This window comes from Manis javanica, chromosome 2 (assembly GCF_040802235.1).
Source record: "Manis javanica isolate MJ-LG chromosome 2, MJ_LKY, whole genome shotgun sequence".
NCBI classification, from domain to species: Eukaryota; Metazoa; Chordata; class Mammalia; order Pholidota; family Manidae; genus Manis; species Manis javanica.
In genome coordinates this window covers 72,957,830-72,984,729 of record NC_133157.1, presented here as the reverse complement: position 1 = coordinate 72,984,729, position 26,900 = coordinate 72,957,830, and the positions used below count along the sequence as shown (strand labels likewise).

The window sequence follows — 26,900 nt, the reverse complement described above, 5'->3', positions numbered from 1 at the left end:
ACTGTAAATGCTTCTGTCACTCTTTCTGCCACAATCTTACAGCAACTCAGGAGGCTCGCCAGAATTGTTACTTATTTTCCTTAAATCTCTGCAAAGTCACATGGTAAATACAAATATATGGGAAACATGATTCAAACACTGGAAGTTAAGTGGCTTTCTGAAGATCATGGTGAACAGTAATACCCATTGAAAATACTTTGGTCATAGGAAATTTGTGAAGCCTTCTCAAAGTACAATTTCTGGTCTGACAATTTTCAAGAAGCAAGCTTGTCGCCACACTCTTTGCCCTTGGCATATTAAAAAGCCATATCAAAAAGCATTTCTTCCTTAACTTAAAAAAAAATTAGCGAAGATGGTTATATATCCCAACCCCATAACTCTTGTTTAGAAGAGGGCCAAAGATGACAACAATTTTTGCTGAATGTCACGGTCCTTCAGGTCAGGACTATACAACTGTAGACTAAGAGAACATAAAATTATTGCTGCAGGAGAATTTTCATCCACTTTAGCAAGTCAATTGCTTATATACATGTCATTTTGTAAGACAGATCATAGGACCAGTGAGTTTGCACCATCAGTTTAAGCAATAAAATTCTTTCTGACATCAGACAAGCAACTAGAATCAACTTGCTTCAAAGTCCTTGCTATGACTAACTCACTTTCTCAAATCACGGCAGTGGCTCCAAAATGTTTTTCAAATCAAAAGAGAGCTTCTAACTCTCAGATCCAAGTAACTGTGCTGTCAGTTTCTTTTAAATCACTTTCCCCTTCACACCACACTTGTCCTTTTTGCACACCGGGCCCTCTCTCTCTTCCTTTACCCTGACTGTTGCTTTCACTGTAGCTGTCTCATTTGGTTTTAATCTCCAATCCACCAGGAAATGCAAAGAAACAAAATAGTGCATCTGTTTAAACTGACTAACCATTATAGAAACTATTTCAGACAAGCATCAGTTCCCACTTGACTCAAACGTTTTCCACCTGCCTATTACATTCACTTACACTTCTAACCTCTGATATGTATGTGACATTAACATAACTCATTAATTATCAGCAGATCAGGCTCTTTTCCCACACTTCTGAGCCCACTTCCTGTTCATTGAAATCCAAATAAAGAAAAACAGAAAAACAGAGAACCCAAATAAGTTAGTTAGCCCTTTATCTGGAACTGTGCCCTCAATGAAAATCATTCACAAATGAAAACTTTAATCCAAATAAAATAAAGCAGACTATAATGACGAGAATAGAAGTGTTACAGGAAATATGTGAGTATAAGGTAGGTTTAGAAGTCAAAAGAGCTAAAAGACTGGTTTCATTTCTAAGTTACGCAGAGCATTTTAATGGCCACACCTCTATGCACATCTGTACATATATATGTTCCATTTTAAGAGATCTTAAGAGAATGATGTTCATTAATTCATTGTTAAATGTTCTATGAGGATGATGCATGCCATGTAGATTATTTTACCTGAGTGCTTACTAAGAATGTGCTGAATTCTGTATATGATACTGATTTTCTTGTTCTTCCCTTTGCCATGCACTCCAGCTACGATGGAGTCCTAGCTTTACCTTGGCCAAGTTCTCATATATGCTTATGCCTTGCCTGAAATGTTCCACATCTGGTTGGCCATTTGGATCATTCGCATGTCCTTGGGGTCTCTGTTTCTAACGTTTAGAACGTTAAAATTTGTCTATGCCAAGACTTGTACATGAATATTCATCTGGCTTTACCCACAACGACTTAAACTGGAAATAATAAAAGTGAACGAGCACATAAATGGTGATACAGTCCCACAGTGGGACCCCACTTAGCAGTGAAGAGGAATGGATGCCTCATGCACTCAAGGACAAATATTATCTGGAGAGTAAGAAGCCCATTTTGAGTAATTATATTTATATGAAAGACTACAAAAGACAATCCAGTCTGTAGTGACAGAAAGGATAGCTGGTTGCATAGGGTGAAGTGGGAGGGGATATAAGGGAATGAGAAAGGAGGCCCAAAGAACTTTTTGGGGTGACAGACAGGTTTGATGACTTCATTGTGGTGGTGGTTACATGGATAGATACAGTTCTCCACTTAAAATGGTGTTTTATTATATATAGAGTTATTCCAATAAAGTTGATCAAGAGTGTGTGTAGATTACCAGATATACCATTTATCTGATTGAATGCCAGGTTGTTCAACTTTGGAGTCCGTTCTCTGAACCACTATGTTGAGTGAGTTTGATTGTTCGTAATAAACACAATACCTCAAATACGAAAATGGTTATTGAATTTTGAAAGTTTCTGTAAGTGATGTGTTTTTATGTATGTGTGTGTATGTGTTTCCCATGAGACTGTCTCAGCTTAAATCCCTTCTGGGATTTTATTTTGAAACTGGTCCAATTATTAGTGATCCAAAGAAATCCATTTCATTACTTTATTGTCACAGTACACTTTTGGTCTGAAAAACAGCATTGGTCCTGGTTGATTACCCTTTACAATCACCAAGTTTAGGGTTTGATGATTTTTATCTTTGCCTAAAATATCAACTGTCACCCCAATATATCAAGCTTTGTTACCATTAGTCATAGCCAGACTCATGAGCTGAAAAAAAGAGTTTAAAAAATACCTGGGGAAGTCCAGCCTCTATAGAATTAGTGAAATCAATTTTTGTCAGGCAATTACATAACAAGAGATATCAACTCTCTCTCAAGTGTTTGAAAATTGTTAAAAAATACTTTATACTCACAGATTTTATACTGTACATTAAGGACTAAAGAGGCAATAAGAATTGATAGCTACACTCAGTTCAGATTTCTATCACCAGTTCCTATGTTGAATAATTAATTACAATTTTTAAGACTTAATAGGTTGAAGTCAAGGTGACATTTAAATGTTAAAATTAATTTGCAAAACAGAATTTAAGTATAGTTGTGTTTGATAGTGATTATAATATAGTTATTGATATGCAATTATGGGATAAAAAGTATGAAGACATATTAGTGATAATTTTATTACAAAGTCCTTAATACATTCCCTCTCACCTACTCAAGGTAATTTAATTAACTTCAACTCCCAAACAGCATTCTAACTCACAACAGAGTTCCCTATCTTCATCCTCATTTCAGGCAGTAGGAGGCTGCAATGTATGAAAATATATATTTAAGACTCTTTTCATGTTTGGTATTTCCATTTTCAAAGCTCTTTTCATTCAACTCAACCCTCTCATTATGTTTGGTATTAGTTACCCACATTCTAAAAAACCAAGATACAAAAACTTTAATTGGCTTCCTCAAAGGCCAGAGAAAGTATCAATAACAGACACTACTAGAATTTAAAGGTTGGTAACATCATAGCAAAACCACAAAACTACTCCAAACATAATTCTCTTCATTAACTAATTATATCTGGTATAGAGATAATAGCCTGATAGTTCAACCACCATTTTAATTCTGTTTTGAAAATAGATTTTAAGTGTGAAGCCACATGTATTTAAAATTTATGTACTTAGGGATGAAAAAAATGAAACAAAACGAAGCTTCCCCAATGTCAGACAAACGTAATGCTGCCATTCAGCCACAGACCAACCTGGAGAAAACAACATTTTTCATTTGTAGGAAATATTTTTAAACCTCACATATTTAGTAGGCATGAATGGGACACTCTGATGAGATAAGTGGACGTTCTGGATATGGACTCCAGAAGAAGCAGTGATTGAACAGTTTCTGTCAGGGATTCTGTATTGCTGTTCCCATGCAGGTAAATTGCCAGAAAAAAGAATAAAGGTAAAATCCTTTCATTATGTGTGACATCTTTTTTATCAATGAGCAACAAGATAAGCTCATACAATTGGTAGCCAACAAAAACAAAGGTAAGAGGTTTTAAGTTAATATATATTAAAATATTGCATATGAGGTCATAGAGTACAATGGTATAAAAACATGGAATCTTGAAAGAAAATAAGGTGGCATTTCCAGTGAGCAAATTTTATTACATAGAACCAAATGTATTTACCTCCCTCTTTCTGTGCATTATGAGAGAAGAACTACCTTACTTCTGCAATAGATTGGGATCTAATAAAGCGTCTGATTCTGATATCTCCTCTGACACTGACCAGATGCATAATATTTCACTCTGACCTTTCTTCCAAAACATGATGTGCAGATTACCAATTAAGGTTGAATTACATAGCTTTAATCATAGCTACCAATGTGATATCAGCATGCTAGATGGCAAAGGTGAAATATTATTTGTACAGTAGTAAAATAGTAAAATAAAATATAGCTTTACTCTTCCAAATGGTAATATATCAGTTATCACTTTATACACTCAAAAAAAAAAACCCAGCCCACATTTCAAAACCTTTAGTATCAATTCAACACATGGCATGCTTAATGGTTTCAGCACCTCTAATTGTTTTTAATAAGTGTTACAAACTGAAAGCAAGACAGGTAGGTATTAAAAAATATTGGAACATCTTAAAATTACCAGCCCTACCAGGAAATAAAATGATGGCAATTAAAAATAATAAAGGTTATTAAAAGTTAAGGCCCTGGAGGCTAAGAAGTCATGTTAGGCTGTCAATTGTTTTCCACATGGTGGGAAATCAGTTAGAAAATTAAAAAAAAAAATCTAGTAGTTTAGTTGTGGTCAGAGAAAGAGTCAGTGGGGATGGGGAGGTTTCAGCAACATGCTGGTAGAAAAAAAGAGACTTACATAGTCTGGGAGGGCAGTGAAATGGAAGGCGTGGTAACCTCGCTCACTTAGTTGTCATTTTTGATTTTCAATGACATTTTTTTCATTCTTTCGCCTAGTAAAGATGACAGAAGGTCCTAATTTATTATCTGATGTCTATTCCTGTTTCTAGATTTAAGAGCGTTTAACTGCATACAGTCATATAATCCAAACACAGAGACATTGAGAAAAGCTAAAGCACTGGTGTGACATGGATGCAATTATATTTGTAACTGCATCTGCAAACCAGAGACAAGGACTCGGGGGAGGAATTAGCCAGCACAGCCTAGGCCACTGGGCGAAAGAGGGGTGGTGGATTTGTTGGTTTCTCAGATTAAAGCAGTAAAAGCGAGGGGATCATAACAGAGAGCTAAGTTCTTTCCAAAATGATATGATTCTAGAAGAATGCAGAATTAAAGTCCTCAGCATGGCTGTTATGGTCTCCATATCCTGTACCCACAAACAGAGCCAGTTAAAGCATACACTGCCTGACACAAAAGACACAGTTGATGCTTCTGCTGCTGAGGTCAAGCTGCATTTTAGATGATGAGCGAAATATCATTGACACTTTTATAAACATGACCTGGCAGACCGTTTGGGCTTGACTGAAGGGGGAAAAAAGTGCGTATAAATGTCTGTTACTGTATGTAAATCATACCATGGCCAGATCAGATTAGGCAATGCCACGGGGCCCCTGACATTTCCTTTCACTTCCACTTTTTGGGTGCACTTCAACATGTGTTGGGCTGGCGCTTAAGAAATATTTGTGAATGGATAAATGCAGAGACTGCATAAACTGAATTCCATGAAGAGAATCACCCAGATGGCAAAAACCCTTGCTTCTACAGCTGATTGGTACATTTTGAGGAGCACAAGGGTGATATTAAAAAGAACAGAGAGGAAAAAATACAAAAGACTTTCATAAGAGGAAAGGGAAGGAATCAAAGGAGGAGGAATTGCCACTGGAAAAAGCCCCAAACAAATAATTTAATGCCAAAGTTATCTCTGGCATTGCACATGTTGGTCAGTAGCAAAATACCAGAACTTGAGTGTTAGTTCTCTGGTGGCAAATATCACATCTGTTCATCTGGTCTCATAGAAATACTTCCCTATTCTCATGTACAAGCTCCAGTAAATTCTTTGATAGGTGATATTCATTCCATTTATTTTTGAAGGAACCATCTTTGGAGGAAGTTAAAATCCAAAGGGTGTTGTCTGAAATTCAACTAGTATTATGCAAACAATGAAAAATCAAAATGATGTTTAGTTTCCATAGGTATGTACTCATTGGACTATGTTTATTTTGAAAAGTGAATTTCCTATATAAGACCCTTTAATTATACAACAAGAGATTATTTTTATTATTTAAGAGCACAGGCCAGAATATTTTCAATTCAAGTTGTTAAAAAGTATTCAATTAAAATTGTTCAGAATTAAGGTACCATTCATCTAAAAATGTTGATCAGTGGCTTCCAGCTTCGGATCTCCTTCACTGTGAGCCTATCTCACTATGCACTTTTAGAATGCTATTATAAAGACAGCACAGAGCAAGGAGAAAATTCTAGGCACCCAGCTCATGAGTGTGCAACTCCAAGCCAATCCCAGTCTCAGAGAAACACATAGATAAGTCACTAGAAGGCCACATTCTTTAGGTTCTCAAGGCCAACCTCCTTGCCCTAATGACAGCCTGTCTAGGCAGTCAACAGGAAGCCAGCAGCTGCCTCTGGGGAGAATCTTCCATTGTCCAGGTCCATAACATGTGGGTAAAGAGAGATCAGGTCTGCCTTAAGAAGAGGCCCACACCAGTCTAGTTCATAACCATCTGGCTCTGTTTTCTGCCTAGGATGTATTACACATGGGTATGTCTGAAGAAATGTAAAGACACTGTACACAATGGACTAGGCAGGGTTTGGCAAGAGTTTGTTCTTTAGGGTTCTGGTTTCTCTAAACTGAGCAGTGATAACTAAGACTACCAATTTACTGATGGCAAGACCCTGAAACCAACATGGTTGCTCCTCTGAGCTGCTTCTGCTTCACCTGATGAGAAGTAAATTCTGACATTAATATTGACATTCATTGCAGATTATCTACCAAGCAATTTGTGAGATTATTACCATGTTCTTTTTTCTTTAAAAAAAAAAACACTTTCCAAATAAGTAAACTTTCTTGACATTAGGGCACAAAAGCAAGTCCAGGGAAGCATAAGTGGTTCAGATTTGTTTCATGCATACATCTACTTGGCATTAGGACCAAGTTGCATGGGAAGAGGGAGCATCTATGGTTACATGCTTCTGTTTGCAGGCAACTTCCGTTTTCACCTGTCTAAGGAGAAATGTTTGGCCATGTGTTCCGGCTAAGCAAAGCCTGTAAAAGCTGGCTGACCTAATTTAAAATATGAGCTCTTGCTGAGCTCTCATTGCATGAACCTCTTCCAAGCATTAGCTATTTTTTTGTTTGTTCAGTTCTTATTTCATAAAAAGTCAGCCCATCTTTCTCCAGTCCTAGTGACCTGCATTCTCTCCTTCCCCAAAGCACATCTCCTTTCCTGCTAGCCTCTGCCTTAATCACTTTTATTTGTGGGACACTAGGGAGGGGATGGTATGCTTAGAGTAGGGAAGAAAATAACTTTTTTACAAAATTCTTATTATGATTATGTTTAGATGAAATATGGGGCTTGCCATCAACAAAATTACAAAACAATTCCACTGGGAGTCCAGACCATTCAGGGTAATTCATCTATGAAAAAGCGAACTTTAATTGTTACTCTTGGCAGCAATCTCAGAGGAGAATGAAATATTATACTAAATATTGCCACGTGCAATAGTAAAAGACTCTTTCCTCCCTGCCAGAGGGGTGCTCAGCCCCTTTGGCCTCAGGTTTGGATCTGGAGATTTAGTTTAAATCCTCTGTTTCCCCCTCTCCGAAACCAACAGAGGTTTTCAGAAGAGTTGCATTCTTTATTAGAACCATTTGCTCTTTTTAAGTTGCCAAAAAGGAGTAAGTAAAACTTAGACTTTTATTTCAGTTAAAGTTGATTCCTCCGCTTCATGGAGGTCAATGTACTTAGTCTGTGAACCTTCTATGAAGAAGTTCATTGCAACATCGAGCCAGCCAAGGTTATGTTTTGGTCCCCTCTTCCCCCCTTCCGGAGCCCCAACCCCAGCCTCATGGATTTATACAGTTGGAGCTGAGAGCATGCAGAAGCTAATCAAAAGGAAACATACAGCAAATTATATCCTGGATTTTCTGTAACAACTGAAATTTCAAGTGTTTCTAATGCTGCACGTAATCATTGCTATTTGGGATCAAATGTCTCGATTTAGGCTGCAGAAAATGTGATCCCAACAGATATTTACAACTCCTTAGATTAAAAGCTCATTGAACACTTACTGCTGCATTATGTAGTCTAAGAGCATGGAAAGGAGTTTGACAATACTCAAAAGCAGAGAGACTACTTTTTCTAATCATGGAGTGAAGCCTTCAGTGAAGATGGTATCAAAGAACTATTTTACATGGTGTTGCTTACTTGGTATGTTTTTAGCTCTGGACTAAGCATGAGACCATAAGATATTTGCAAATAATCTGTAAAATTACACTTTACATTTCTAGCATGAACATTTGTGTATATTGCATATAATTCACCAAGGATATATTAAAATTATATGTAAGATAGCATATGTAGATAATATTATTCCACTTCTAAAATGTTTATGTTGGGGAAGCTAGGGCCCAGAAAAATTAAATGACTTGCCCAGGACTATTTATCTTATTAGCAATGATCTGTGCACCAGAACCTCCATTTTTAACTATCCCTGTGCTTTGGGATACTTTTTATCATCCAAAGGGATAAATCATGATTCAAAGATTATTTGGGAGTCTATTTAAGTCTGCAGATATGACAGAAAGTCATCTTTATTGTAAGTTAATTTATTAAAATTTAGGTCATCTGAATCCTGAGTAAATATACTAAGCTTTGGGATACCTGCTTTATATAATTGGTCTCTTTATGATACCGAATGTTGTGGGAGATGACAAACAAAATGGCCAGTGTTAGTAAGACTGTTGGAACAATTATGGAGCTCTCTCAGCCATGGGAAAAACAGTCGGCCCCTGCGTATTGCACACAAATGTGTGAGGACTATGCATGATAAAGCTTCCTAAGAACTTATGGTTGTATAAAGTAATATCTTAGAATTATGCCTGTTTTTCTGTTTGTGGAAGTTTTAAGAAAAAAATACAACAAAAGCAAAATTTATAGAAAGCACGGCCCAGCCACTAACAGTGCTACACGAAAGTGAACAAAAAAAACACCAGTTCTCATTTCAGTGGAAGTAATCATTATAGAAGCTGAGGAGTTTTAAATACATTATTACAGTCCCACTCAGATCATCAATGACAGCAGATAATAAACTAATAGGAGCCTCATAGGTCGACTGTTCTTGGAAGTTGGTTATCTTTTAAGAAATGGACCTATGATGTGGGAAGCCCAGGAATGCTGCCTTCCATATGTTGTTTTTTTTAAAGAAAAAAAGAACCTGCCTTTTATTTACTAAAAGATCAAGCCTCTTTGGGTGTCAGCACAGAATTTTAAATTTCTTTTGAGGGGTTCTCTTTCCTGCTCGCCATTTAAAATGGGGGAAAAATAAAAATATTTTGCCTGTGACAGAATATGAAAGAAGTTCTCACCCTTAAAACCAGCAGCATTGGTTTTCCAGTCATTAGCGTTCAAATGTCCCGCACGGGAAGTCCTGACAATAACATGCTGCACGTCTCTCCAGGTCAGAAACGGACTGGGGAAAGACAAGGCAAGAATCATTGTACCAAAAAAAAAAAAAAGGTGGGGGAAGCAGAGAGTCACAAGCAAATTAAAAAAGCGAAAGCAAAATGGCAAAGTACTAAAATCAAAGGGTCAGCGATTTGGGTTTGGGATAAACAAATGCCAAAAGCCGCTCTTGTTCTCAGCGGGGAGAAGTGACATTCGTCTGGGGGAGGCAGAAAATGGAACTGTAAGTTTGAGAAATAATGTGGTATTCATTGGTGTAACTGAGTTTTTTAAAGGGTGAGTATTTCCAGGTTCCTCAACAAAATGGCTCCCGGGGCTGGCCCTGCCGTCCTTAGGGGTCACCCCCTTGTCCTCGGAACGGGACCTAAGCTAATGTCAAAACCCGAAGGCCTCTGGAACACTCTGTGTTCGGTGGCACAGCCGGGCAATTGATTTGTAATTAGACAAAGATCTTAGCCATGGTTAGCATTCTGTATGTACGTGCTAGATACAGAAAACGCCTCAACTGAAACCAAGTTCCCATTTTCATGTTTTTAAAAAACGAGAATATGGGCTCCAAAGCTGGGCTTCAAGGCCCAGACAGCTGCGAGAATATTTTTACTTTGCAATAAGTAGTTATTGCATTCAATAACTATTTTTTGTGGTTGTAAGCATGGAAGAGCACCAAGGTACTATTGAAGAGTGGACACTTTCATTGGAGAACCACAGTACTAATCATAGACGTACAAAAAAACAGATACAAGTACACATACACAGACTTCTGTTCTCTCTCAAAGAATACGTATATATTGCAAGGCACGTAACTCAGTATGTACTTGAAATTCTAATCAGGATCCTTATTCAATGTTGTCTTGAACGTGAGGTATGACAATCTTTTACTTAGCTAGGAAGTATTGCAATGATCATGCAGTTTCTGTTATTTTATTTGTTCCTCGCCTACCACCTTCATGTTAGAAGTATGTTTACAAAGGATGGGACAGAGTATGTAGGGAAGGGAGACAATGACTTACTACTTTGCTTGAGGTGTGAAAGGGACATGTGTACTCTCTGCACCCATCATATGCATACTTATGAGCACCGGTATCTCCTGGGTAGAGCAAGAACCTGGTATCTTAATTGCAGCTAAGTTTCAATTAATGGAGCTCTACAACGCCTCACTTTATATCACATTTTCCCATCACACTCACCACACACATGTGTTTGAGGATGGCCTCCAAATGAGAGGGGGCTCAGTGATAAGATTCGAGCTCCTTCATTTTCTACCTATGTGAAATTGACTTCTCAAAGAATTCAGAAGCTAATATCCACTTCATTGTACCAACTGAAGCAAAGTAATGCCAAGAATTTAACTTAGGTCCTGGCTCATAATAAGCCATTAGGAAGTGTAGACAATATAGTATTTTACTAAATTACAAGCTGCAGCTCCTCCTTGATGGCTTGAAAATGAAGGCAATGCAGAGAGAAAAGTACTACAGAGTTCTTGGACCATTTTGCTACGCTCTCAGATGAAAAATAAAAGGAGAGATGTTGCTGTAATTTTCAAAGTTTTTGAGGGGAAAAGGAGATCTATTTTGTAAGGTTACGTTAACAAAATAACTTACACTTAAGGGAATTAAAACCCAATCACATGAGTTTTAAAAATATGAGACCAATCAAAATAATCATTTTGTTTTGACACAACACTCATTAGGAACCAATTCTACAACCTGATAATCCACGAGACTGAAGACAGAGAGGGAGGTTCTGTGATGGATCCCAGGAGGCAGGGAAGTTTTGCTACTAAAATAAATGGTATAATCTGGCCCTTTGCTGACTAATATTGAATCCACATAATTCAGCAAAGTCAATGCACTATGGCCAGAAAAATCAGGAAATCAGGCAAGGGATAATTGTGAAGTCTAGTCTCAGTGTAAGATGTTCTAGCCCTTCCTGCAATATGATGCCAATATCCTTTCTCTTTCCCAGTATAGCTACTTGGGTGAGGGACAAAAACAGCAACATAAAAGCTCAGTTTGGAATGACACTTGAGCCACTTATTTATGATAAAGCAGAATCCTCTCAAAGGAACATACATGTTTCTTATTTTTCATAAGCAGACAGCAAGATATCTAAAAGTACATTTGGATTTGATAAATATGTCTGTATCAACTCAGTGATTTTAAAATAACATCTGACACTCAGTTAAAACTTCCATTTTTTTAAATGTTACCCTTTAGGGGAAGAAAAAAGAAGCAAATTTCCCATGTTACCTATCACTAGGGCAAGATTCCTTCAGAAATATCAAGCATAAAGTTCTGACCATTGGGAAACCATTTCCCTAGTGGCCCTTAGCACTAAAAATATAATAAGAACAATAGAACAGGGAACATTTATCTTGTACCTTAAGCAGCTGTATTCAAGCAGATTCAGGAAGCCTCCTGCATTCAACTCAGCCTGAAGAAATAAGAGTTACTTGTTCTCATGCTGAGTTGCAAAAACTACTTCTTCTTGGAGTGCTTGTAATGAGAAGGAAGACGTTAAGCGTCAGGAAATTGAAACTACACATGGGAAGGAGGGGGCATTCAGGTAGTTTACTCTGACATTTGATAATGCACAACTTCAGAAATGATTTAATTTCAAATTTTCCTGAATTTCATCAAAATAAAGTGAGGAAGGTAATATGGGAAACCAATGAATTCTGCGTCGGTGGTGTTTCTATGTGTGGGAGGGTAACTAGAAGTTAGTTCAGCAAACAGCCATAGGTTAATTTGCTAGTAACCTGAGAAGACTTTTACTTATGGGGAAGTCTGATTCACATTTTACAACCTATTTGTATTTATCTTTATAGGCATGATGGAGACATGAAGATGTCAGAAACTATCAAACGTCTGGTGGACCACATACAGAGTGCAAGCAGAGTAGAGAAGGCTGAGTGTCCTGTGCAGAGAACTCCCTCGTCCACAACGGTAATGTAGGATTCTTAAAACTTACCCCCTTCTGACAACTATCCTGGACCTATACTTCAGGGGCCTCTGAAAACTGAAATCTCTCTCATGCTGAAGAACAGGAAGACTAAAAACCAAGAGCTTTGGAGCAAATAATAACCAAGAGGCCCAAAGTCGAAGCAACCTAGAGAAAAAGCACAGTTTGTCTCAACTCTAAGCCTAGTGACTAACCTCCTAACTCATAATATACCATGAGGAATTATGCCAAGTACCCATCAGGTTTCTTCCTGGAATTGACGATTACCCTTAGACAATGATATACACTAAAAGGGAAACATTTATAAAAGATTACAAAAACGTGGCTAGCTATCTATGATCTTTCCAGGCAATATAACATATATGACTTTCCAGGGAAGTCCTGTGTATGAGCTCCTGTTTGGAAGTTCTGTATTGTTTAATGATCTCATAATCATAACCAACATTTTAGTGAGCACTTGGCCAGTGCCAGGCACATGTTGTACATTCATGATTATGGTATAATCTTCAAAATCATATGATAGAGATAATAGTTTTATTCCCATTTCACAGAAGAAAAGCTGAGGCTTTGAGTCACACAGTAACTCAAGTACATTCAGGTAGTTAGGGATAGAGCTATAATTCAAACCAGCTACACTTGGCTGCAAATCGTATGCTATCAATCACTATTAACAGCATCCTCAGATGGACCCACAAAGATGAAATGGACATATACACTTGTTTGTCAGACGGCTCTTTGACAATTGGGTCAAGAAGCCAAGTGTGGCTTGCTGTGTCCTCATGACTATATAGTTTTTGGGCTTGCACCATCTCTCCCAACAGAGTTGGCTGATTTTTGTTTACCACAAAATTCCAGATATTCTTGTGTTTTACTTGGCACACTCTATCACAGTAAACGAAAAGATATCACACTAGGAAAAATCATGCTTTTATAATATAATATTTTACACTTACATTTTATGCTATAACACTATTATTATTGCTATTGTTATGAACTCGTCCCCCTGCCTGACATGCTCACCCTCTGATCGGGTTGGGGAACACTTCTCCAGTCAGGAAACCCCAGCTGACCCTCATCCCACACCCTTCTAGTTTCCAGCTGCAAAAACAGAATAACTAATGACACTATCACTACCTGCTGTTTGTGTTACGTTTTTGTTCTGAGCAGTTCAAAGTATTCCATGAGCCCAACAGTAGGTTTAGAAGAAGTGGGACATATATCCCAAGTGAGGCATTTTGTCTAGGGCTTCTGGTTGGGTTTCTAAGTGCAAGTGCTAGCATTTAAGTTAAAAAAAAAATTCTCTCCCCAAGTGTTTTCCCAGATAATTCTGCACATGTGTGAATGTTCAAAATAAATCTGTACTTGGTGGTCCTTAAAAACAAGGACCAGATTCAAATCTTGAGTAACTGACTCACCTGCATTTACTAAAAAGAAAAAAGAACCAACCAAATCTTCCTTCCAACCACCCCACCAACCGCCCTTCCCCAACTCTACCCACCCCAGCCAATGGATCTAGTATCATAGGCAGCTGAGGGGCCACTGATGAAAGAGACAACACATACACATCCAGGAACACAAAGAGGATTTGTGAACAAGAGGAGCAATAACAAATCCAGACAATGAACACTTTCCTAAACAGCACAATCTTCTTGAAATAGGAGAGTGATTCCCTCTAATGCAATGATGATGATGTGGACCAGACCGATAGGGAGACTTCAGGACCAGCCAGCAATCATCCAAATACTCAGTGTACTGACTATTCGGCAAAAAAATCCAAGAGAAAGCCAATCTCCTTGCATTTTTTCTTAAAAAGAAATTTGTCAAACAGAAATGGGAACCAATAGCCAGGAGAGTAATGCCATTATACAGGTGCTAAATCCATCAGCGATTACAGGAAAGGATTCTCTGTGAGCTCGAGCAACCACAATGCAGCAAGAAGTGCTTCAGGCCAGCTGAGAGTGGCAGAAACAATACACAGACCGCGGCCAAGGCCTGCCAGTGATGATTCAAGAACAAAACACTGACCATCAGACAAAGGAGACTAGTCTTCTTTTGTCAGGTAAGGAGCAGGAATGTGCTGCTACTGGGAGTGTGTGTGTTTTGGGTTTGATGGTAATTCCAAAATTCTAGGCCTAAAATCGGGCTGCGCTAACAGAAGACACAGTTAACAGTACCTCCATACTTAGAAATATGACCTGTACTGGCATCTCCTGGACACCTCCCTATGATCCAGCCATACTGCAACCAAAGCAGGAGAGGTAAAAGTGTTTCGGGATTACCCAAGTCAAATGTTTATTACAACTCTCCCAGGAAAAAATGCTTACTGCTGCCCTGAATTTAGTATAAACCGAAGGTAGAGAACTTTGGTCTCTAAACACACTGAAGAAAACATAGCCCCTAATTTATAAAGAAAAATTCCATCATTTAAAAGGCAGTGCCTTTTCCTTCATAAATCCCGGCTTATCTGCAGGATTTGTTCTCATACCTGAAAGACACCAATTAAGTTCTCTTCAGCTTTACAAAGGACATTTTGTTTGGAAGCTCAATAATCAACTGTCAATCAGCTGAAGACAATCAACTGAAATACTCTGGTACCTAAATTCTTATGGAATAAAATTTGGTGAACGGTCAGACAGAGGTACACTAACTTGTGCTCACATGCACTGAAACCAATTCACAAAAATGGAACTTGCCACCAGCTCTTCCTGAATACTCAGTTTCTGCCAGTGGTATCACCTGAGATTATACATTCCAGCCATTCTGAAGACCTCCCTCTCTATGCAACCAACAACCTGGGATCAAATCTGACCTTCATTTTTGTCCCTGAACTTTGACATCTTTTGAAGTGGACAATATGTAATGGTTTGAGAGCTTCCTCGCTTAGCTTATCCTAGTCAAGCTGTGAGAAACCCAAGTCTGGTGAAGATACTGGAAGAAATCATTCACTTTTCCTTTTCTGCTAATTTTGTAGGCTCTTCAGCATTTGGCATGAATATGCAATTCTAAGCTAGCTAACCTACTCCTGCAGGAAGACATTGCCATCCCATTATTTCTATTTAAATTTATTCTCAAAATAATAATGAATATAGCCTGTAATCACATTAGAGTGGTGTAAATTGTGCCTTAGTGTCAGAAAGACAAGGGGGAAATCATGAACTGCTACCTTACAGTTCTGTAACTCAAGACTATTTATGCAAATTCTCTGGGACTCAGTTTTCTCAGCTGAAATGTGTAGACCATAACACTTTTACTCTGCCAGTGGCTGCAAGAACCTGAAATAATGAATATACAGCACCTGGCACATGATAGGCTCCCAAAGATGACAGCCATGATTTATTAAGACGAGAAAGCTACCATTCCAGAAGAATTCAGAAGGACCACTTTCTCAATTTTTACTAGCCTTTGATGATTATCCAATATAATTAAGTTAAGTTTTCTTCTAGGTTCCTACATTTTAGTAGTATATTTTTTAGTTACTGCAACAGATGAACACCTTGCATTTCCAACACCTTGGTATATTTCAACTTAGTGGAATAATAATGCTACTAAGATCTGTCAAAAAGATCTGGTTTTAACAAGCCAGTTTTGTAGGTGGCAAGCTGACTGGCTGGGGAAAGAAGTGTTTGTACCCACTGTGAGTATAACAAATCCACTCTGTTTGTGGGGGGTATGGTGAAATGGTCTCCCGTTTGACACGGGAGTGCTTAACAGTACCAAATGTTAGAATGAAGACTCATAGATACTTATTTATTTAACCCAACTGCCAGACTGGTGTTTTTGAAACTTTTCTACATGGCTCAAGAGTTTTTCAGAGTTCTCAAAGTAGCTGAAGTCTTGGATAGGCCATAAAAATAGTTGGTTGCATCTCTTTTATTTCTGTTATTCTATTACAGCATTTTTCTATCATTTTTTTCCTGTTAAGTGGAAAGAATTAAAATGATGCTTTTCTAGATGCTTATCAAAGAAGCATATTTTTAAACAAGGATTTTCAATGTTCAGCTTCAATTTTCAACTTTAATGAAAATCTGTAGGCATTTTGGATTCTAGAATTTTAAGTAAATGTTACTCTATTTTAGAAACTCTTGGTTTATTATGTTAACTCCTAGAAGGCTTTCTGATTATTAGATACCAATAGTAACAAAAATATTTTGAAAACCCTTATACATTGCATCCACTCAGCATTGTATCAACTAAGATGAATAGAAATCTATTAGTAAAAATTTGTTGGCATTTCAAATAACCTTATAGCTGATGTGTCTGGAATTAGAAAAATTATTTTCAACTTTCTTTTATTTTACATTAAGAAAACAAAGCTGACTTGTCACCTAAAGTAGAGGGGGGAAATTAAAAACTCCCCACAAAAACGTAAGCTTTGTTTCCCTGTCCATCACCAGAATTAAAGACCCAAGAGATTCATGGGCTAAAAAAGTAGGTACATGATTCTCTATTAGACAAACACTTCCTTTTTTATTTGCAAGGCAGCCCAAATATTAACTCTGATATCTCTCCTGTCCCTGTTTTCAAAGTCTCAACTCGGAGAAACTATGACAGGAAAGAGGAGGTAAATTCCAACTTTCTCCTTCATTACCTCCCCTACTCTGTATGTTGGGATGCCAAAATTGTGTCTTCCTAGATTCCCCAATAGTGAGGGATGCACATAAAATAGAGTTCTGACTAATAAAACATAAATGGGACTACTGGGCATTTCTGAGAAAGCCTTTGCTTTCCTGCTACTGGCATTCCCTAATCCTCTTTCATTTTTTCCTTCCCCCTTTTACCTGAATGTTGATGTGGTGGCTGGAGCTGTAGCAGCCACTCAGGAAAGACCAAGAGAATAACACAGACTTTGGCCTTGGTAGCCTTAGCTTCTGACATCTTGCCTTTTGGATTTCCTGTTGTACTGACCACATTTCCTTGCTACTGAAACAATTCCTAAAAGATGTATCTACAAAAGCACAGAGTATTAGATAGCATTTACTGAGTACTCACTGTGTGCCAGACACACTGTAAAAAGTACTCTATATTCATTATTTCATTTATTTCTCATGACAACCCTGGGAAGACAGGTACTATTATTATTTATGCTATCACAGTAAGGACACCAAAGCACAGAAAGTTACTGATCCTGCTCAGAGTCACATGGTCAACAAGAGCTGAAACTGGCTACAGGCAGTCTGACTCCAGAACTCCAACTCTGATCAACTCCATCCCCATTTTCCTATGCTGTCCTTCATGTGTAAATGCAGAAGAAACACATTTGCAGGATTAAGAAAGTATACTAATCTCTCCACAAACACACATTTGGAAAACCAAAATAAAACAAATAATTTAAAGATCTATTTCAGCTGAATAAATAAGTCAAAATTTAAAACCCTGAAATGTGTAGTTGTTACAAAAGACCCATTAATGACCCTAAAATTAATTTAACATATCAAAATACCAGTGGCATTTTCACAGAACTAGAACAAATACTCCTAAAATTTGTTTGGAACTACAAAAGACCCATGCTAGCTAAAGCAATCTTGAGAAAGAAGAACAAAGCTGGTGGTATCACAACCCCAGATTTCAAACTATGCTACAAAGCTATAGTAATCAAAACAGTATGGTATTGACATAAAAACAATCATATAGATCAATGGAAGAGAATAGAGACCCCAGATTTAAACCCATGCTTATATGGTCAATTAATTTATGGCTTAGGAGGCAAGAATATACAACACGGAAAATGCATGGAAGGGTACAATAATGGTTCTGGGAAAACTGGGCAGCCACAGACAAAAGAATGAAACTAGACTGCTGTCTTATACCTTACACAAAAATAAACTCAAAGTGGATTATAATGTAAGGCCTAAAACCATAAGACCTCTGAAAGACAACATAGGGAGTCATCTTTTGGACATCAGCCTTTGTAACATTTTTATGGATCTGTCTCCTCAGGCAAGGGAAACAAAAGCAAAAATAAACAATTGGTACTATATCAAACAAAAAGATTTTGCACAGTTAAGGGGACCATCAACAAAAAGAAAATGCAGCCTACTGTATGGAAGAATATATTTACAAATGATATATCTGATAAGAGGTTAATATCCAAAATATATGAAGAACTTATATAACTTAATACCAAAATACCAAATCATCCAATTAAAAATTGGGCAGAGGACCTGAGTAGACATTTTTCCAAAGAAGACATACAGATGTCCAACAGAATGAAAAGATGCCCAATATCACTGATTATTAGAGAAACACAAAAGAAAACCATAATGCGATATCACCCCACACCAGTCAGAATAGTAGTATCAAAAAGGCAAGAAATAAAGTTGGCAAGGACATGGAGAAAAGGGAATCCTTGTGCACTGTTGGTGGGAATATAAATTAGTATGGTCACTTTGGAAATGAATATGGAGGTTCCTCAAATATAAAAAATAGAAATACCATACAACCCAGTTATTCCACATGTAGGTATTTATACAAAGAAAACATAAACACTAATTTAAAAAGATAATATGAACCACTATGTTTATTATAGCATTACTTAAAATAGCCAAGATACAGAAACAACCTAAGCATCCATTGATAGATGAATAGATAAAGAAGTGGCATACACACACACACACACACACACACACACACACACACACACACACACACACACGACTATTACTCAGCCATAAAGAAAAAGGAAATCTTGCCATTGGCCACAACATGGATAGACCTAGAGGGTATTACGCTAAGTGAAATAAGTCAGACAGAAAAGGACAAATACAATATGATTTCACTTATATGTGGAATTTAAAAACCAATGAACAAATAAACAGAAACAGACTCAGAAATACAGTGACAAACTGATGTCTGCCAGAGGAGAGTGGGGGAATGGGTAAAATAAGTGAAGAGGATAAAAAGGTACAAACTTCCATTTATAAAATAAGTCATGGGGATGAAGAGTAGAACATAGGAAATATAGACTGAGAGATACTTATTTACTTAACCCAACTGCCAGACTGGTGTTTTATACTTTCTTTTGCTGAATATAGGAAATATAGTCAATAATATTGCAATACTTTTTAATGTGATGGATGGTAACTACACTTATTGTGGTGAGAATTTCATAATGTATATAGCTGTTGAATTACTATATGTACACCTGAAACTAATATGATACTGTACATCAACTATACTTCAATGAAAACATTGATTAAGCAAAATTAAGATAATCATTGTTTTAACACAATTCTTCTGAAAAAAAAATAACAGTAAGAAATAAGTAAAATAGTCTGTTGCATAAATCCAGAATATCATATGACAAATGGGTATAGATGAGGCTATAATATTAATGAAGAGAAATGAGAACAGTAAAGTAAATGTAAGCTGCATTCATATAGCAAGGAGTCAAAGAGGATAATTCATTATTATAAGATATATTTATTTAAAATATCAGCTTTGTTTATTCAAAACTATTTTGAAATTACTAAAATGATTGTAAAATGAATTATTTACCTATGAAATGAAATATAAAAACTAAAAATTGAATTAGAAACTAAAAATTTCGTGGAAAGAGATGTTTCCACTAGACACACACACACAAGTGGCAAAATTAGTTGGAGACAATATAACGTTTTAGACCAAAAACACTGAAAAGAATAAGGAAGTACAATTTAGCTTGTAAGGTGAGGTGCCGTCTACCATAAATATCTAACAACATGAAATCTGTGCATCAAAATTTATAGATCAAAGACTTTAAGAAAAAGGAAGTAACTGATGGAACCATGCAACTGTTCTGACAACTTATCTATTTCAGGAAAAAAAATAAATATAAGGGATGTATTTACATAATAGATATAATTTAATAATATTAAACATATGTCCTACAAAGAGTTTTTTGTAGAATTTATGAACATCTAAAGAGTTTTGAAAGAAAATTGGAAGATGTATTGGCCAGAAAGAAATCTCAACAGCTGCCCTAAGGAAAAAATAATTTATCTGACCGCAAGGCAGTGAAGAAAAAAGTTAATAATAAATCTTAATAGAGAGAAGGTTTATTATAACACTTCAAAGTACTATTCTCAATTGTTACTCTATCAAAGAGGAAGCCAAAATACCATCAGAATATAAAGATGGTCAGTCAAAAGTGTGTTCAGAGCTAAATGTGTATCTTTAAAAGCTGTGTTAAGGTAAAAGGAAGAATAAATGAACCATGATTCAACCAGTAAGATTTGTAAAAGAACAAAGAATGATCCTAGGGAAAACAGAAAAAGATTAAACAAAGAAAAAAAGATAAAGAAAAAACAGCAGCACTATTTAGTGAATTCAAGAACTGGCCTTTTGAAAAAAAATATCAAAAACATCTAATAAATAATATTAAAAATGTATTTTATATACTAATATATAAATAAATTATAAATCTATATTAATATAATTATTACATATTATATAGATACATTAATATATTGTATTATATGCAACAATATTAGTTATATATATATATATACACATATATAACTATATACAATAATTGGCTAACAAATTCAAAAATTTTGATTCTGGAGAACATAAGAAAATTCAAACTGAAAAGTTTATCAAAGAATCACCTCTTAAAAAGGCTTTAGGGCCAGATGTTTTCCTAACACGCAAAGACAGGGATCCAAAGAAAAGAAATGTTGCAAAATTTAATGTTCCTTGGGAACAAAAACTAGCACAAATACAAGCCAGTTTCAAGGTCAAACTAATCTGATCTAGGAAGCTGGAGACCTCTTACCTGCGCTACTACATATGTAAGGAATAAGTGAAAAAACAAGACAAAACATAAAGAATACTTTAAAAAGATCCTGTTATCTATCCTAAGTACCCAGTTAATATTACCTAGATGCTGGAACAACATAAGCCACACACATACACACACAAACATTATTCAGCAAAAGAAATTATAAATCTCATTCAGGAAAATAAACACAAAGAAATAAAATATTGTAAAACTAAACCTTCTAGTATAAGGAACTATATATTAATCTCAAGAGATACTGAGAAAACACCCAAATCCCACTCCTAACAAAACTCCTTTAAAACCAAAAATGCTACCTAGGCACAATGAAGAAAAGCAAACAACAAAAAGTGAAACAAAAGGTGAAAAAAAAAAAGAATCCAGAGAAAATCAGGACTAGAAATGAAACCTTACTATCATTCTTGATACTTGATATTTTATAGTCTTAGACATACTCATGGTGATATCCGCTTCCATAGTTTAATACTTTCCATACATCTAAATTTATTTAATCCTAGCAACAATCTGGTGAATCTGGGTTACTCCCCCAAATTTCAGATGAAGAAACTGAAAACTGAAACTTAAGGTAAGAAACACAATTTTCACTTCTTCGAGGCTACCCAGGTAATAATGGCACAGAGGCAGGATTGGAACTGAAGTCAGCCTAACTTCAAAAATCTGAATTTAAAATAACCAATCTGTACATTAAGAACGAACATGAAAAATACTTGAATGAACAGAGTATTACTGTTCAGATGCTATGTATATATTAAAAAAAAAACCCCACAAGGTAACCAGTTACAACATAATGTGAATGAAAAGGGTTTGAGATAAGAAAAACATACAAAAACAGCAGCTGTGTTATAAATAAGCAATAACCAGTTAAAGGAATAATGGCAAGAGCAAACAAGTATTTACTATTCCGAAAAAATAAATCTAAATGTTGACAAGCCAAAAACTTTCCTATGCCAGTAAAAGGAAGATCTGAATAATGCAGAGGCAGATTTTCTTGAGTGGGAAAACCAACTGTTATAATGAAGCCAAGAATCATACCATTGCCATAAATTGCCACTAGGATTGTTTTGGCAATAGCAAAATGGTTCTAAATTTTTTTCTGAAAGAAATTAACAGGTAAGTTCAAAAGTGGAGTGATACTGTAACATCAAAGGAACACTAGAAGAGAAAACTTGAAGTGACCTTCATTAATGTAATGACTTCAATGCCAAACAAATTGTTTTTGGAAGACATGGATTGCTTAAAAAAATAACATGAGGCAAATGGGAATTGACCCCTCCACTGAAAGCCAAAATAAATTCTAGTTGGTTAGACATTAACATTGAAAAACGCAATGAGAAAACACTTGATGAAAATGGAAGTTGATAATTAATAGATTTTGGAATAGGAAAGGACTTTCTAACCTGGGAGTACTTAACCTGGGGTCCCTGGATGAACCTACCATGGTATAGCAAACCTGTTACCTGTGGATGTGGCTCACTGCAGGGGGAAAGGATATGGAGCTTTTATCAGCATACATAAAATTCTCCAGGAGGTACCAATAATTGAGGAATTTGTAAAAGGCACACACATTTGACTAAATAGTAATTAAAAAATAAAGAAAAAAGTTCTCTATGTCAAAACAGTATGAGGAAAACTTGAAAGCAAGTGATAAATCAGTCAAATATTTGTAGTCATTAAGACTAAGGGGTAATATATTGAGCATATACTGATAAGAATATTAACAACACAAAAAGTTAATAGTTGATGTAAGGGGTCTTATATAACATTACTATCCTTTTGAGTGACTCTGAAATACATTTCTGAAATTCAATTTGAATATTAGTTCTTACAATTCAGGAATTTTTCAACCCCCAATTTCCAACAAGTGAACAGAGACAGCACCCACAAAGACCTGAAACCTCTAATCTAATCTTGTCTGGTAACAGGTTGAATAAAGCAATATTTGGCTGAAAAGGAAAATAACAAATTAATGCAGGAGGCATGACAAAATGAACAACAGGATCTGAAGGGAAAGTGACAAGCAGATTGAAGATAATAAAGCAGGAAATGTTTCCTCAATAAATACACTATATATGTTACGAGCATTTTCAAACTAGCACCATTGTATTAGGAGCGATTACACCATTCAAGCATAAAACAGTCACTGAAATTTGACTGTGTAGGGAGACTTCTAATTTTTGTTTACATATATCTGCATGATTTGTATCCTCTTTTACAAAGGGTGTGTAGTATTTTAATGATAATTACCTTATTTTCTAAGTGGTTCTATTGCTAACAGTACTGGTGGTTATGGGATTGCTCTTCTTAGGATCTTTCAGGGTTAAATATTTAATTACTTCCAAGAAGTTAGTGGCAAATGCAATCAGTGGAAGATTGGTCACTTCTAATTTTGTCAAATAAGGACAGCATTTCATACAATTAAGAAAATTTTATACCAAAATAGTGTATCATTTCCAAATGATATTCCAAAAATATGCCTGTATTTTTAAAAGAACCTACATTACATTCCCAATATTATTCTCCTTTGCCTCCTTGAATACTCTCACTAAAGAGCATCTCTACAGACCAGATGGTCTCTGGGCAGCTGTCCAATGTCATGATTTCTCAGACAAACTGATAACAATTAATTTATATTTCAGGTATTGCATGTAATTGGGACTTTTAGCACAATGAGAATGATAAAATTGAATACATCTGCTATGGAAAATAAGGCTATTAGATGTCAACTCCAATGGCACCTAAATTCCGAGCAACAAATAAGAATTCAGCATGACTAATACGATCACTCCCATATCATGCGCTCTCCAGGAAGCTCTCTATAACATTCTTTCAAGTCGGTTGTAAATGTTTCCAATGGCTAAATAACAAGCAGATTTCTCAGAGAGCCTATCTTAAATTTCACTAAATTCTCTTTCCTCCTCCCCACATTCCCTGGTTTTGTACCGAGTTTTTCAAACTAGTGTGCCCACCAAAGATAGAAAATTAAGGTTTTTACTATATACTTTCTGACTGGATGAACAATTTTTAACTTTGAAGTGATGCCCAACCAGTTTTCAATCATATACAGGCATGTTTCTAAATTTGTTGTAGGGATACAAAAAAAAAATTATGACTTATTTAGGCTTTCCTCCTTTTCATTTAGCCTCTGTTCCCAAGGCTTGGTCAGGTTACAAGCCCTATTAGATGAAAAAAAAAAGGTGAAATTTGGTCAATGTTGCAATCAAACAATAACTCAGTAAAAACTCACAAAAACCAAGTCTAAGTTGGATCACTTTTATGACTTTAGTCCCAGCAAAAATGTTATCATCTCACGGATGGCCTTGCCTTATCCTTTATTTACCATGATTCATCCTTTCCTACCCTTAGCCCACCATCCCTTTCTATCACAGTTTCATCCTTTGTTTTACGGCACTTAACGTCAGGTGCAACTATCTTTAATCTATGCCTCCCCTAACTGGAATGTATGTTCTACTAAGCCAGGTTCAAAGTATCCCATACTCTCCCCCTGCTCCACCAGTCCTGGCAGCTCTGGCATGGAACATGCATGCTTGTTCATAGATGCGTTCTAGTACTGAGCATCATACCAGGCAGGCACCTACGGAGTTACATCAAAACTATGATGCTAAGGATTACAACCATGATTGCAAGATGTACTGAAAGATGTGGAAAAAAATGTTAATTTCAAAATAAGGAGATGGTAATAACAAACATGACTTAATAAATATTTCCTGAATGAGTCACAACATTTAGTGTTAAGACTAAACTTGTTGGCATTATACCCACTCACTACAGCTTCATAAACAGATACCTATCCATACTTCTGAATAACCAAAGGGAGAATTTCCTCTCTCCATTCATTCATGTGCTCATTATGCAAATACTTGATAGCCTACTGTGTGCCCAACATTGCTCTTGGTGATTGGCTGCTGCAGCATACCCACTTTCAAGACAGCTTACAGTCTATGGAAGTTTCTTATTGTGATATATGAACTGCTTGCAGTTAAATCGCCCAAATGATTTTGAGGGCATAAAAGTCTGCATTCTTAAACAAAATTCTTTATCACTCAGATGCACACTAATGCTGGAAAAAGAATCTTCAAAATATAGCTCAAATCCCTTTCTCTGTAAATTCTCCCTAAATCATCCCTATCCAATGTTTTGTTGCCCTTCTCTACACTCATGGCCCTTATATACCTCACTGCAGCCAACTATAATTAACTATGTTGTCATGAAGCTCTTATAATTAACCATGTCTGTATATAACTCTTAAAATAGAGAGGTGGTGTGCAAATTTCTAAGCCTTGTTTTCCACAGCTGAAATACAGTGTAATGCCTATGGCATTGCTTTGAGGATTAAATGTGATAACCGATTAAAGCACTCAGCTCAGTATTTGGAACAGAGGCAGCACTCAGTGAAAGCTGATTTTTTATTTTTCATGATTTTATTCTTAATTATACCTTTTAGTGTTTTTACACACTATTTCTTCCCTCAATTGGGGCCCATGGCAAGAAGAGCCTTTTGCCTCATGCACAGTATATGCTGCAGTCAGATGTGCTATGACCTTTACTGATTAGCATGACACAATCAGGTTTTGCAGGCCTATTGTTTCCCTGGGATATGCAAGAACATACAACTTTACTTTACCTTCATCACACGTAGGGCTACTCAGTAAGATTCAGCATCATCTTGAATAGAGAAATGAAAACATAGTCCAAGACAGTAAGACATAAGCTAGTGTATAAAGACAAAATGCCTCTCTGTGTTGTGTGTTCTATTTCAGGTATCACAGTTTATTTCACTATGAATATGTTGCTTTGAGCTTTGTACACATCAAATACCATATTCGACTTACTGATGTCAGGATGAACAAATCTTGAAATGGCATGCTCTTCAATCTGTCACTTATATTTCTTTTACTTTTCTCTCATGCTGATGGCAAAATGTATAATGATTAAAAACCTCTAAGTACAGAGAGAAAAAGAATGCTAAAGTCCGCTAAATACAAAAACTAGATTCTAGCGTCACTAGGAACAATTATGCTTTTCTGAACAAAGGATGAAAAAATGTCCAAGAAGTAAAAAAAATCACAGGTCAAGATGATGTAGCCATAGGCAAGGTGGATTCAAAATTCAGCCCAAGAACACTTGGTATAAAAATGGGCTTGAATTTTAACTATGGGTTTGAATATAGAATTTAGGAATATATCTGAGAAATTCCAAATACAAAGATAGTAGTATCTGATAAAGCCAAATAGTAAGTCATTTTACAGAGTGTACTGAAATAGGCTCTGAATAAAGTGATTAAGCAGCAGGTTCTGATTTCAAAATATACTGGACCCTGAAAAAAAATGTCAACTTTTCTTATTACTAGCAAGGAAAATTATATTTGATAGTATTTGGAGTGTTACCATAGACACTATCAAGAACAAACATTTCCTGGCAATGAATAAAAACTACAAACCTTCAAGAGGCTAGATTTAACTATTAAATTTTGCATACTTCTTGTAAACCCACTAATACATTAGATCTTCTATAGCAGTCTTATGGGCTAACCACACAAAAGTTAATTTGCTATTAGCACCCTTTAAATTAAAGTACCTATTTAATTAAAGGACAGGCTGGTAGATGAGCAATGTATAATATAAATAAATCCAAGTTCTTTATTTC

General features: G+C 36.2%; 1 protein-coding gene across 6 annotated transcripts in view; it reads right to left on the bottom strand.

The window, feature by feature from the left end:
• PCSK5 (proprotein convertase subtilisin/kexin type 5) overlaps positions 1 to 26,900 on the bottom strand; it is a 433,086-nt gene that overhangs the window by 210,772 nt on the left and 195,414 nt on the right. For all 6 annotated transcript variants that reach the window (XM_017664305.3, XM_017664306.3, XM_036991294.2 and 3 more), the window contains exon 10: positions 9,403 to 9,506. In XM_017664305.3, the coding sequence (XP_017519794.3) occupies positions 9,403 to 9,506 (104 nt within the window). The remainder of the gene's footprint in view (positions 1 to 9,402; positions 9,507 to 26,900) is intronic.